This window comes from Cibotium barometz, chromosome 35 (assembly GCF_041138505.1).
Source record: "Cibotium barometz isolate CiBa-2024 chromosome 35, ASM4113850v1, whole genome shotgun sequence".
In the NCBI taxonomy this organism is placed as follows: Eukaryota; Viridiplantae; Streptophyta; class Polypodiopsida; order Cyatheales; family Cibotiaceae; genus Cibotium; species Cibotium barometz.
Window position 1 is genome coordinate 49299502 of NC_141080.1, and position 13694 is coordinate 49313195.

General features: G+C 49.7%; 1 protein-coding gene across 3 annotated transcripts in view; it reads left to right on the plus strand.

Moving 5' to 3' along the window:
- LOC147618551 (uncharacterized) overlaps positions 1–13694 on the plus strand; it is a 213023-nt gene that overhangs the window by 121244 nt on the left and 78085 nt on the right. For 2 of the 3 annotated variants that reach the window (XM_086775008.1, XM_086775006.1), the window contains one exon: positions 8395–8511. The exons of the other annotated variant lie outside the window; for it this stretch is intronic. In XM_086775008.1, coding sequence (XP_086631134.1) covers positions 8395–8511 — 117 coding nt within the window. The remainder of the gene's footprint in view (positions 1–8394; positions 8512–13694) is intronic. 3 annotated transcript variants of the gene reach the window in all.

Consider the following 13694-nt stretch of genomic DNA (forward strand, 5'->3'; position numbering starts at 1 on the left):
CGAAGAGGCAACCTCAATCCTGAAATACTAGCAGTGGAGCGGAGAAAGATGCTCATGGCCTCTGCAACTATGATATATAATAAAGGGGCTAATGGGCAGCCTTGTCGTACTGAACGAGAAATCTGAAACCGCTCTCCTCTATCACCGCAAGCAAGAACTCTACTATGGGCATCACGATACATGCATGAAACTCCCTTGATCCATCTCTGAGAGAAGCCCATATGACTAAGAGTACCCTCAAGGAAGTCCCAATCCACTCTATCATAGGCCTTCTCAAAATCCAAGAGCAGAATGGCTAAGGGCTGATTGCTCGCTCTAGCCCATTCGACGGCCTCCCAAAACGAGAAAATGTTATCAAAGATGCTCCTGCCGTGTAAGAATCCATTCTAGGTATCATGAATAACATCCTGCAAAATTGGCTGCAACCTGATGCTCACTGCCTTAGCAAGAATCTTATAGGCAGTCCCAAGTAAGGTGATAGGTCTCCACTGGCCAATCAATGTCTTATCCCCGCTCTTAGGAATAAGATAAATAAGCCCCTCAATGGGAGAAGAAGGCATAGAACCTGTGTCCCACATCTCCTGCAAAGCCGATGTTATCTCAGCCCCAATCTCATCCCAAAAAGTAGTGAAAAAAACAAGGGAGAGGCCATCCTCCCCTGGACACTTACCATGAGGTAAGGCATGAAGAGCATGACTGAACTCCTGCATAGAAAAAGGGGCATCCAGAGCGGCACACATCTCCTCAATGATCAAATGTGGCAATGCATTCCAAACCTTTCTGTGTGCCCTGTCTCTCAGATCAGAATGCGGCTCAGGACTAAGAAGCTGGCAATAGAAATCGGTGGCAATCTATCTAACCATAAGAGGATCTGAGTGACGAGTGCCATGTGAATCCTGCAATTGCCTGACACTATCTCTGGCATGCGATGGGCCGTGAGAAGCAAAGAAATGTTTGTTACATGTGCCACCCATCTGTGTCCAAAAGGATTCCTGGGCATGGAAACGGTACTCCGCGCTCCCTACTCCAGTTACTTTGACCCTGTTGAGGAAGACCGGAACCGTTTCCCGATTACTCTCAGATTCCCAGGTCTTCCGCACGCATATTGGCCTATGTTAGGGCCATCGAGTCTGCCTTTGGGGTTGTTCTTCAAGTGCCCCCCCTTCACGCCTTGCCGACATCTTCTGCCCAGGTGGTCACTGCCTCGGCGGATGCTGTCCCCAGGGTCATGGTTCTTGCTCGTGACATTGAGCTCTTGGAGGACTATGTTTTGCTTCCTGGCCCTTGTGGCCCTTTGAAGCAACGTATGGAAATTGCACGTAAACCCGATCAGTGCCGGGTTTGTCACCAACAGGGTCACTTTGCTCGAGATTTGTCCTCGGGCTCGAGGTCCCAGGAGGCCTCGTAAGCATGCCTCTTAGGCGCCACCTCCCTTGGTTCCCTCCTGTCCTTCAGTCCGCCAGGTGTGGCGAGTTGTCTCTCACGCCCGCCCCCCTGGTGCGATTGATGGGAAGGCTTCCTCGGATCATGTACAGATAGATGATGTTTCTGGTCAGAGGGATGTGTCAGCTGATGCATCTTTGCAGAGAGATGATATTTCAGATCAGGATGACTTTGTGGAGTCCTCTCTACTTGGAGGGGGCGATATGCAGGATGTTCAGCACAGTGGGGATCATGTATTGCAGGATTTTCAGCATGATGCCATTGCCCTTGATGCCCCGTAGGGCGAACAGGTTTCTCGTACATATGCAGGCACGGTGCAGGGCCTCGGACAAGGGCATGTCTGTGGACTTTGCCCTGTGGATTTTCCTGTACTTCAGCATTATGAGAGGCGTCCTCAGGCTGCCCATCGTCTTCTTAGATCGGGGGTCAAACCCTCTTCTCTTCATAGATTTTCTGAAATTTTTGAATTAAGGTTCCTATGGACCAATTAGATTAATCCAATTGTAGGAAGGAGATAAATAGAAGATATAAAGAAAATCCCCCCAAAAATGAGTAAATACTCACATAAGATGAAGAGTTGACTAAGGACAAGGATAGTAGTTTAAAAAGAAGAGATATTTAGTGAAATGATGCATTTTTGACACCTCAGTGTGGGGGAATTCCCCTCATGAAGGAGGCGCCTATTTCACATGTGTGGTTAAGTTTTAAACTCAAAAATAATGAGATATTTTCATCTCTCCTCTCTCCTGCTTCAACTAGATCCAAAAAGTAAGCTAAACTGACCTAAAAATGGTCAAAAATTGACCAAACTGTTCTGAAAAGTTCTAGAATCAGTTTGCTTGCTTAGAGACTCACTTTTTCCTATAGATGAAGCCTCCCTTTGGAGCGAGCCTCATGGGAGAGATTCACGCTTTCCTTTTTTGGCAGGGATTGCTGGACTGAGGATGACTTCCAGAGAAGGCCAAATTCCTTATCTTTCTCTTGGCATAACCGCAGGAACGGGGATGAGAGCATCTTTGCACGTCTGGACAGGTTTTATGTGGATGATTGGTCCTTGGACAGAGGAGGCACCATTGCTATTATGCCTGGCACCACCAAATCTGATCATTGCCCTGTCGTTTTGTGTCGCTGGGAGCCTGGGGCTCGCTCGGCCTCTCCCCGTATCCGTATCCTTGACTCTCTTTATCTAGATGTTGACATTTTCCTTGAGATCAGAGAGAGATGGAGATCTTGTGACGGTCCTGATCCTCGTCATAATATTGCGCTAGCTCTTGAGAGGACCAGCCATCATTATCATAGCATTGCCTTGTCTAAGAAGCAGGAGGCTCTGGACAAGGAGAGAGCTATTAGGCGTAGGATTGTTGCTCTTCAGAGGGAACATGAAAAGCATCCACATGCGACTTGGATTACAGACCTCTTGACCACAGTTAGAGCAGAGCTGTAGTTGCCCATGGACAAGAGAGCTGAGTTCCCCTTTCGTGTGAACGAGGCCTTTTGGACTCATATGGGTGGCAGATGCAACCAAAGAGTTTTTTTCAGCACACAGGCCTTCCCATAGCAGGGATTCTATGAGGTACTTGCAAGATTCACAGGGTGAGCCCTCAAAGAGATGTGGCAGGAATAAAATTTTGGGAGTGCATGCCCATGCTCATTACAGATGCTATGTGTTCTTCCCTGGATGCCCCTTTCTCGAAGGATGAATTCCTTCACGCACTGCATGCTTTTTCCAGTGGTTCATGCCAAGGGGATGATGGTCTTTCTCCCGCCTTCTTTATTCTTTTTTGGGATCATATTGGAGACGCTATCACTGTTGCCCTTCAGGAAATGTGGTTGTCGGGTATGATGCCTCCATACCTCAAGGAGGGGCTGATTCACCTTATCCCCAAGAGTGGGGACAAGACTGACATCAAGCAATGGAGGCCCATCACCCTCCTTGGATCTGCGTATAAAATCTTAGCTAAAGCCTTGAGTATAAGGTTGCAACCGATTCTCCAAAGGACTATCCATGATACCTAGAATGGGTTCCTCCAAGGAAGGAGTATATTTGATAACATCTTTTCTTTCTGGAAAGCTGTCGAGTGGGCAAAGGCTAGTCAGCAGCCTCTTGCCGTTCTTTTGCTTGCTTTTGAAAAAGCTTGTGACAGAGTGGATTGCGACTTTTTGGAGGGCACTATGGCACACATGGGGTTTTCCCAAAACTGGCTCAGAGGGGTGTCCTGCCTATACAGAGAGGCTCGTAGCACTGTTTTAGCCTGTGGGGGGCGTGGTGAGCGTTTTCAGATTTCCCGTTCAGTGAGGCAGGGCTGTCCCCTCGCCCCTTTATTGTACCTCATTGTAGCTGAGGCTATGAGCACGTTTGCTCCTGGTGTTGTGGGTCTCAGGCTGCCTTTATGTACGGAGGAAGAGTTATTGGACTCTGAGTTAGCAGATGATACGGCGTTGTTCCTTGAGGCTTCACATGCTTGTTTATGTGCTTTCCTGACAGCCTTGGAGGCCTTTTGTTTGGCAACAGGAGCTACTATCAATTGGCAGAAGTCAGTTGGTTTTTGGATCAGTGATTCTCCTCTTGTAGATTGGGGTACTGATGTTGGTTTTACTTGGATTGAGAGAGGATGCTCTGCCAGATACCTTGGTTGTCAGTGGGCGTTGACATCTCCCCTGCACAACAGTTTGCTTTAGTGCTCTTAAGCATTAAAAGCAAACTTCATCACTGGAGTAGGAGGAAGCTCGACTTGGCCTTTAGAGCTTTGGTGGTTAACCAAGTTTTGCTAGCGCCACGACTTGGTTTATCGCTTCGTGCTGGATTTTTCATAAGGGCTGCATTGGCCAGCTTCGTGGCCATTCGGAACTTTCTTTGGTTAGGGCTTGATGGAAATGTTCACACCAGGGCTAGAGTTGCTTGGGAAACCATTATCAGGCCTAAGCAGGAAGGGGGATTGAATATCATTGACCCTAGGGTGCAATGTAAGGCTTTGCTGTGTAAGCTGGTTGTTAGGGGCTTTCCTCCAAGCACTGAGCCGTGGAAGGACTTTCTCATGCAGCAGATCACGAAGTGTGTCCCTGTTCGCGGAGGTGACTGCACTGTCAGCTCACGCTTTATTTTTTCGGATGCAGTTCACCGCTCCCCTTCATCCCCCCTGGTTAGGTCCCTCCTACGGACCTGGGACTGCCTAAGGAGTTTTTTGGTACACATCTCTCTGCGTTCAGCATTGGAAGGTAACCGGCAGCCCATTCTGTTGAATGATTTGATCTTAGATGTGCATGGTATTCTTTCGGCTGGCTGGGAGATGCTTTGCCCCACAGTGTTGGCTTGGAAGAGGTTTCAGAGCCTCACCCAGGTACAGAGATTTGATCTCACGTAGCATTTGAGAGGCTCTAGTCGGAGGATTGCACAGATTGATGCAGCCATTCCCAACCACTGGATTACTGGATCTTTCCTGGAAGCCTGTCATCATTCTTGGGTTGGGGTTTTTTCTAGGACAGGTGTTCCTCTTCAGGTTATGGGTCTCCCCTTGCCTAGGGAGGATGATGCACCGGTCTTTTTTTCTGTACAGTATGGATGGCAGTTGGAGAGATGTGACGTACAGGACCTTATTGAGGGCCCTCAGATTCGTCCAGTCAGAGTTGTTGGCAGGTTAGGGAAGCACGACTTTGTTGACCTCTCCCCCCCCCCCCCCCCCCCGCGGCCCCCCCAGGAATGATCACAAAGAGTGTTAGCCTTTGGTTGTATGGTGGCTGCCCTATCAGACATTTGCATTGGGACCCCGGTGAGTGGGTGTGGAAGGATGCTTGTAACCCCTTGAAAAGCATGCCTTTTTTTAGTTATACGGTGCGGAATGCTAGACATCTTATCTTGGGACACATTTAGAGTTTCCCTACTCTTAGACCCCATTGGGAATCTTACAGCATTTCGATTGACATTCAGAGGGATTTTTGGCGGAGATTGTGGCATTCTTATAGGAAGCCACAGATTTCCTCCTTTATCGGGGTTTCTGCTCATGGTGGTCTAGCCACCAATCAGTGGAGGTCAGTTACTGGTGCTTGCCCAGCATGCCCTAGATGTGCAGGAGTTTCGGAGTCAGTTTATCATTGTTTATGGGAATGCAGGGAAGCAGAGAGGGTTTGGTCTGCGATTGCACACCTCTTTGGTAGGATTAAGATGGATGCTATCATTTCTTTTGGTTCTATCATTTGGTTGACACAGTCTGGGTCTCAGCTGAGATTCGAGGGGACTGACAGGAGCTTGGCCATTATGGTTAAGCAAGGAGTTGCTCGGCAGTGTTGTCTTCAGGATTTGCCACTTTCACACTTTGTCCCTCCGGCACAGAGGTTAGACAGTTCTTGGGAGATTATTGCTAGCATCTCAGCCTGGAATATCTAGAAGCTAGATGCACCGAGGCTATTGAGGGTACTCCCGTTCTTGTTTCTCAGTGTCTTTCCAGGATTTGGAGTGATATTATTCACACCATCATGGCTACTTGGGCCAGAATCCAGGGATCTTCGAGGGCTGCGGAGATATGCAAAAGCATCATGTATAGAGCCATATGCATAAGCCATGTACAAAGCCATATGCAGAAGTCTTATGTATAAAGCTTATGCATATGGCTAATTCATAAGCCAGATACATAAGCTTTATGCATGAAGTTTTATGCATAAGCCTCACGCATAACCCGCATACATAAGGCTTATGTATAAGCTATGAATGCATAGCCTCATGCAAGCTATGAATGTTATGACAACCACAATCAAGGTATCTAAATAGTATCAAAATGTGGGTAGAAAAGCATCTACTTATAGCTCCAGGCTACCATGAAGGTTCCAATCAAACTTTGGTGCCTTGACAGTCAAAGCCTCTTCCCCAACGCAGCACTCGGAAGCGAAGGAAAAATAAATGTACTCCACAACACAGTCCACAAACCTATGCGAGTTAGAGGCTCATTTTTTCCTATAAATAGAAGCCTCCTCCTTTGTAGAAGCTTAATATTGTTTTATGCACTGTTACTGTACTCCTCCCTAGAGCCAAAAACATTGAATTCATTGATAATTCACTTGTTTTTTACTATTTCCTCTACAAAGAATTGGTGGCCACTCTTGATCCAAGCAAGAGTAGAACCCTCAATCCCTCAAGCCAAAGCAAAGCTCGCAAAACTCCATGTAAGTTAGAAATTCTACTTTTTTTAAATTTTATTCTATGGTTTTCTGATTTTGGTTGAGATCTCCACCTTTCTTGGTGTGAAATCTCCATTTTGATTGCTACAGGCACCTCCATTTCATACTTAATAGAAGTCTCCTTTCTGAAAAAAAAAAAAAGAGAATGATATCATCCACTCCGCGTGCTGCTCAAGATTCTTGGATTTTGGCATAGGGTGTGGATGATGTCACTCCAAAGCCTGCTAATGAGTTGTGCATCATAAAGCAAAGTGCCCCAATGGCCTCACTGCATCTAGCCTTCCAACCGTGCCAGGATGCCCTGTGCAACCCATGTGTAGGTGGGATGTATCCTGACTCTAGCAGGTCCTGAAGATGGCACCACCGAGCGACTGCCTGAGTGATCATAATGACCTGATTCCTGTTGTTCCTGTCATTCCCTGAGCTGGGGGCCCGACTATGTCATCAAATGATAGCACCAAAAGAAATGTAAGCATCCCTCCTCATCCTTCCAAGGAGATGTGCTACCACAGTCCAAATCCTCTGTGCTTCCCTGCATTCCCATAAGCAATGGTGGATTGTCTTTGAAGTTGGTCCACATCTCGAGCATGATAGGCTAACACCAATGACTGATCTCCACTGGTCGCTTGGTGAGACCACCAAGTAGAGAAAGCCAAATAAAGGAGGAAATTTTTGTCCTATAAGAGTGCCACAACCTCCACCAAAAAGTCCTCTGAATGCGCGGTGTAATACCATAAGACTCCTGATGAGGTCTAAGAATAGGGACTCTTTGAATGTCTCAGGACAAGATGCCTAGCATTCCGCACATTATAACTAAAGAAAAACATTCTTTTCACCAGGTTGTTAGCATCTCTCCATTCCCGCTCACCGTTGCATATCCTGACATGCCCCTGGTGCTCTCACACGTCTGGTCGCACCAACTCATATAATGCAATCACTCCCATATCCCTTTTGGGGTAAAATACAACTTGTATAGGAGGGCAAATAGCCTTGACCATGGGACAAAGTCAAAGGCTTTCCTGAAATACACAAAGAAGCAATGGACCTGTTGCGTCAGTGCCCTCGCCTCCTGAGAACCAAAATAGAGACCTCCCCCAAATCCAACCTCGTGCACTCTTGGAAGCTAGGGGCTCTTTCCTATCCAACCAAACAACGTACACAAGTGCTAGAAAAGCAAAAAAAAACAAGCTAGTTCCCTAGGCTAGTCGTAAGCTTTCAAGCTAAATTCGTCGTGGTGCCCAACTGAAGTGCCCTATGGTATACCCTGTTTACACTGTTTACACTATGGAACCACCTGTTGGTAAATCTAGCTAAAGCAAGGTTAGGCTCTGATTCCCACTGTCAAGCTCTTGTGCCTATGTGCCTGGGTTTGAGAGGAGAAAAGAAATAGAAGTGGAATCATACACACAATAGCCTTAAAACAAATTATCTGTATTATGTACAAGAAAGAAGTGTTACAACTGAATTTCAAGTACAAGAGTTGCAACTGTGAATGTTGACCACAATTGGCAGCCTAGTGTCTTCATATCAATAGTTCAATAGACAACTAAAATAGAGAAGATTCCTAACCAAGGAGAGGGATTCAAAGGGATGAATGAATGAAGTTAAGTAATTATGAAGGTAGTCTAAAATGTACACCAAACTCGAATGGTAGCTATAACAACAGATTTCTTCTCATGCACACAATAGGATAAGACAAAATGTACCTTCTATTGTTGAAAAAGCCAAGAAATTTGGTGTTTATGTTTAGTGCCACAATGAGCTTTTTAATGTTTGAATCAGGTATCGTCAATATGGGCTTTGGGAACGATATACCGAGCTGTATCCAACTACAGACCTGGTATACACTATAGGAGTAAGCGATTGGACACGAGACTGGTTTTTTGCTCATGTGTGCAGGTATTTCTCCAAACGTGTTCCACTTTACGAACTTGTTAAACTTGTAATCCTTTGAAACCCTCTGTTTGATAATCGGTTGCAGTCTCTAGGCTTGACCTCTATCTAGGAGGATCAGGGGGAAGAAGAGAGTGCTATGTTTTTTGTTTTTTGGGTTTTTCTGGGTTTTTTTAAAATATGTTTTACAAATTAAAAGGAGCTGTTTGTTATCTCTCATTGTTGACCTAGAATGAGACGAGCTGGAGCTCTCCCACTGCGCTCCTGCCCTCTGCGCTGCTGCCCCTGCCTGCCTCTTATTTCCTTTATTTTAAGGACAAGATTTGGCATGAGGATTTGTGACCAGGACATAAATCTAGCATGAAAGTAATACCCAGGATGAATTTTGGTGAAATTCCTACACGGTGTGAACTGTGATTAACTGCCCAGGACAAAGCCTAGTGAGTCTGTACCTGTGAGCGTGTTTACTCATGGTTGGATTGATGACGTTGCTCACAATGTGATCAAACTCTGGATGCTCACATATGCTTTCTGAGAGAAAAATCTAAATTTTACACTTGTTTGTTTTTGGTTTTTTGCTGGTCTATTGGATTGTTCAAGGAGGATTTAAGCTTCCTAATTCTATTTTGGGAAGGGTGGGTTGAAAGAAATAGGTGCTTAATGGATTGTTTTTTTGATGATTTTTATGGTTTTTCTCCCTTGCAAGCTGCGGTTTGAAAGAGTCGTCCACAAATGGCAAAGTGCCAAGACAAATATTGTCTAAAGTTTTTGTTTCCCCCCCAAGCTCCCTCCTACTCTTCTGCACCCGCCATCCTCCGTCGCGCTTTCGCCCCCCCTCCTCACTGCACATCTTCTTGCACCCATTCGCCCTTCTCCTCACTGCGCCTCTTTTCACATCCCTCTGCGGCTTTCCCTCCTGGCCGTGAGCCCATTCTCGTCTCCCCCTTCCTTCACTCCCCCCCCCCCCCCCCCCTCTCCCAAAAATCATCCTCTCCTCTTCATGCCCGCTCCCCTCCTACAGAAAGTAAATGTTTGGCCCTTGGCTTAGGAACCCTTATTGTGATCGTTGGAGCCTAGAGTGTGCATGCCAACAGGGCGAGAGCAGAGTGGGCCTTCATCATGGAAGGTAGGAGCAAGGCTCACCTCCAAATTGTCTCAAAAAACCTTCTGTGCAGAGTGTGTCAGTTTTGCAATGTTTGTACTCTTGACACTTTGGCAAGCTTCTTCTTTAACTAATCAAAGGATCTTTTCTTGGAAGAAAAAAAGGCTGCACCATACATAGTTGCTGGTCGTACCCAAGTGTCAAAGAGCCATTCCTCTTGTAGGGTCACCTAAATTGCAGGCTTAACACAAGATTAGTACAAACAAAGTTGAAGGGTGTCGACAAGCTCACGAATCACTGATCCAAAAACCAACTGACTTATGCCAATTGATGGTAGCTCCTGCTCCCAAACAAAAGGCCTCCAAGGCTGTCCGGAAAGCACATAAACAAGCATGTGAAGCCTCAAGGAACAACGCCGTATCATCTGCTAACTCAGAGTCCAAAAACTCTTCCTCCGTACATAAAGGCAGCCTGAGACCCACAACACCAGGGGCAGCCCGAAGAAACCTGCTCATAGCCTCAGCTACAATAAGGTACAGTAAAGGGGCGAGGGGACAACCTTGCCTCACTGAACGGGAAATCTGAAAACGCTCACCGCGTCCCCCACAGGCTAAAACAGTGCTATGAGCCTCCTGTATAGGCAAGACACACCTCTGATCCAGTTTTTGGTGGAAAATCCCATGTGTGCCATAGTGCCCTCCAAAAAATCCCAATCCACTCTATCATAAGCTTTTTCAAAATCAAGCAAAAGAATGGCAAGAGGTTGCTGACTAGACTTTGCCCACTCGACAGCTTCCCAGAAAGAAAAGATGTTATCAAATATACTTCTTCCTTGGAGGAACCCATTCTGGGTATCATGGATAGTCCTTTGGAGAATCGGCTGCAACCTTATACTCAAGGCTTTAGCTAAGATTTTATATGTTGATCCAAGGAGGGTGATGGGCCAAAAAAACGCTCGCTGAAGCTCCCGCCTCCCCTCTCCCTGCTCGCGATACTGCACTGCGCCTGTCGCCCCCCCCTTGCCTGCTCGCCCCCCCGTCTTCCCCTCGCTCCTTCCCCCCTCCGCCTTCCCTGCATTGCCCGCCGCTGTCCTTTTAGCCCCCCCCCCCCCCCCCCCCCCCCCCCCCCCCCCCCCCGCGCCTGCTTCCGCTGCTGCGCCCCCTCCCCTTTTTGTTCCGCTTGCTGCCGCCGCCTTGCTCTGCGCTTCCTCTCCTCGCGCCTCCCCCCTTGTCTTCGCGCCCCCCTCCCCTCTGCAGCGCCTCATCCCCCCCCCCCCCCGCCTGCTCGCTTCCTCCCATCCCTCCTGCGCGCAGCCCCCGCCTTCCCCCTTTTTTTGGGTTTTTTTCTTTTTTTCTCCTTAGCCTTCTCCCACCCCCACCCCCCCTCCTTCCTTTTTCTTGCTTCCGCCCCCCCTTGGGGTTTTGTTTTCCTTTTTCGCTCCGTATCCCGCCTCTCTGTGTGCAGCTTGGTTCCAGCAGGATCCCGCCTTCGCCTCGCCTTCGCCGCCGCAGCTTCAGACTCTGATGGAGGCTCCTCCCGCCCCGCCTCAGAGGGACTCATCCGCAGCCCCCTCGCCCGCCCCTGAGGTCACCCCCATCAGGATTTCTCTTTCGCCGGAAGAGGAAGCGAGCCTCACCGCAGAGGTGGAACGCCTCCAGGCTCATTCCACCATCTGCCGTATAGTCGGCACTCGCCCCAGCAGAGGGGAGATCAGGGATCTTCTTCAGGCCCGCCTTCTTGCAAATGTGGGCAAGATCTTGGATGTACAGCTCCTGGGCCGGGGACATTATCAGATCGAGTTCGAGGCCGCCCAGAGTGTTGCCAAGGTCCTTGCCATGAGTCCCCTTGACATCAGGGGTGCTCGGGCTTTCTTCAGACCTTGGCAGCATGGATTTGACCCAGCCGCGGCGGAGCAGGGAGAGCGCCTCTTCCATGTTACAGTTTGTTTCCCTGGTCTCCGCCGGGAGTATCTTCCGCTCCTCTCCAGGCTCGGAGCATTGGTGGGCTCGGTACTAGAGACGGGCCCCTCAGCAGCTTCAGTGGTGGCCAGAGCAGCTGGGCTACCTTCGGTCAGAGTGTTGGTGTCTGACATCTCCTCCCTTCCTAAGGTCATTCAGCTACCTAGGATAGGGGGGGGTGGATAGATCAGAGAGTGGAGTTCTCGGGGCTCCCGAACCAGTGCTTCATTTGCAGGCAGGTCGGTCATCTGGCCAGGGCCTGTCCTCGCAGGAGACCCCAACCCTTACCACAGCAGCAGGCTACTGATGGCCCGCCCACAGATTCGGCTCGGCAGGCTGCCTCCGGGACACCTGCTCAGGCCACAGAGACCTCGGAGTGGCAGCCTGGACAGGGGCGCCGCCGAGGGAGACAGCCACAGCAGCACGCCCAGAGACCGCTGCAACAGCAGCCACAGTCTCAGCCTCACTGGGTCCCCGTGAGGAACAGCTTTTCTCCCCTCCAGGAGGAGACCCCCGTGGCGACGTCTGAGGACCAGGAGATGCCAGCACCCCCACCTTCACCCCCCCCACCCCTGTCCCCTCCCACCGCCTCGCTTCCACCATCGCCTCCTCCCGTCTCCGCTCCGGTTTCCGCAGCGGCTCCCTCTCCACCTCCCTCGCCTCCCCCTCCTCCCCCTCCGCCCGCCTCACCTTCCCGGGAGGCCCTGGCAGTTCCTTGGCGCTCACCTGCAGTCCGGAGAGCGCTGAGCACTGACCTCGCTCGAGCATCACAGAGGAGACCTATGCCGATTAGGGCTTCACGGATTTCATCTATCCGCAGTCGGCTGAGTCGCCTTGGCATTAGACAGCGCTCGGAGGCTTTTGATTATACCTTCACACGGCTTTTTGGAGCAGAGGGCCCCCATGAGCCAGCACCCATCTGAGTTCATGTAGTGATACCTCCGGCCCGCGGGGAGGAGGCACTAGACTCAGCGGTGGCCTTCTCGTTCCCTCTATGTGGCCCTTGCGACCGGGAGTGGACTCTAGAGCTCGCTCTCAGCACTTTGAAGACTCAGGCAGTTGAGTTTTCTCATCACATGAGCGATCTGGAGGTGACAGATGTGATAGGCCGACTTTGGGAGTTGGCTCATTTTTTCTTGGATCCCGAGAGTGTGGATACCTCAGGGATTCGGCATTTGGTCGTGCGCATAGTGGCAGACTTAGCACGCGACCCTGGATATGTGTGTATACACGAGGTTGCTCTGTCAGAGCGGGAGGCAGTCGCCATGGGCCATAGCCACTGGCGCGTGATCCGGGATTCTTGCAGTACACCGGGTGGGCAGATTCGCAGCCGTTCGGATGGGGACTACTCTCCATCCAAGCCGCTTGCGAAGGCCCGCCGTACGGCTGAGACAGCATCCACCTCAGCAGGGCATCCGTGAGGATCATCTCATGGAATGTACAGGGCCTTGGCGGAGCACACTTTATACGCTATCGTGGTTGCTTGAGGCAGGAGCTTCAGAGATGCCTGGTTGGTGGCAGCATTGATATTTTGATGATGCAGGAGCACCACTTGGGTGAGAGCAGGATCCGGAGATATGGCTCGGTGATGCCTGGTAGATGGGACACTTTTGGTCTGCAGGGTTTGGTCCTTTGGGTGGACAGGGAGGAGTATGCATGGTCATTGCAGATGTATGGCGGCAGGCCATTGTGGATCGAGGGATCATTGTGCCTGGTAGAGCACAGTATGTCATTCTGAGGATGCATGATGAGCTATTGGGTGTGCTCAACATCTATGCGCCCAATCATGCTAGTGCCAAAGCAGAGTTCTGGACTCAGGTTACAGATGCATTGCCAGAGGCCGCACATTGGTGTGTTGGGGGAGACTTCAACATGCTTGAGGACCCGGCAGATAGGGTGGGAGGCAGTCATGTTACAGTGCACGGCACGGAGCTTGCAGCTTGGGACCGGTTTTGCATGTCACTGAGGATCACCGATGCATGGCAGCATGGGGCTTTCTCCCGGTCTCAGGACAGTCTTAGTTTCTCTCGGTCGGATCGCCGGCAGGGAGGGACTAATCTATCACGGATTGATCGCTTTTATGTGGGCGACTGGTTAGGGGAGCGAGGGGGCTCCGTCGGCATTCTCGC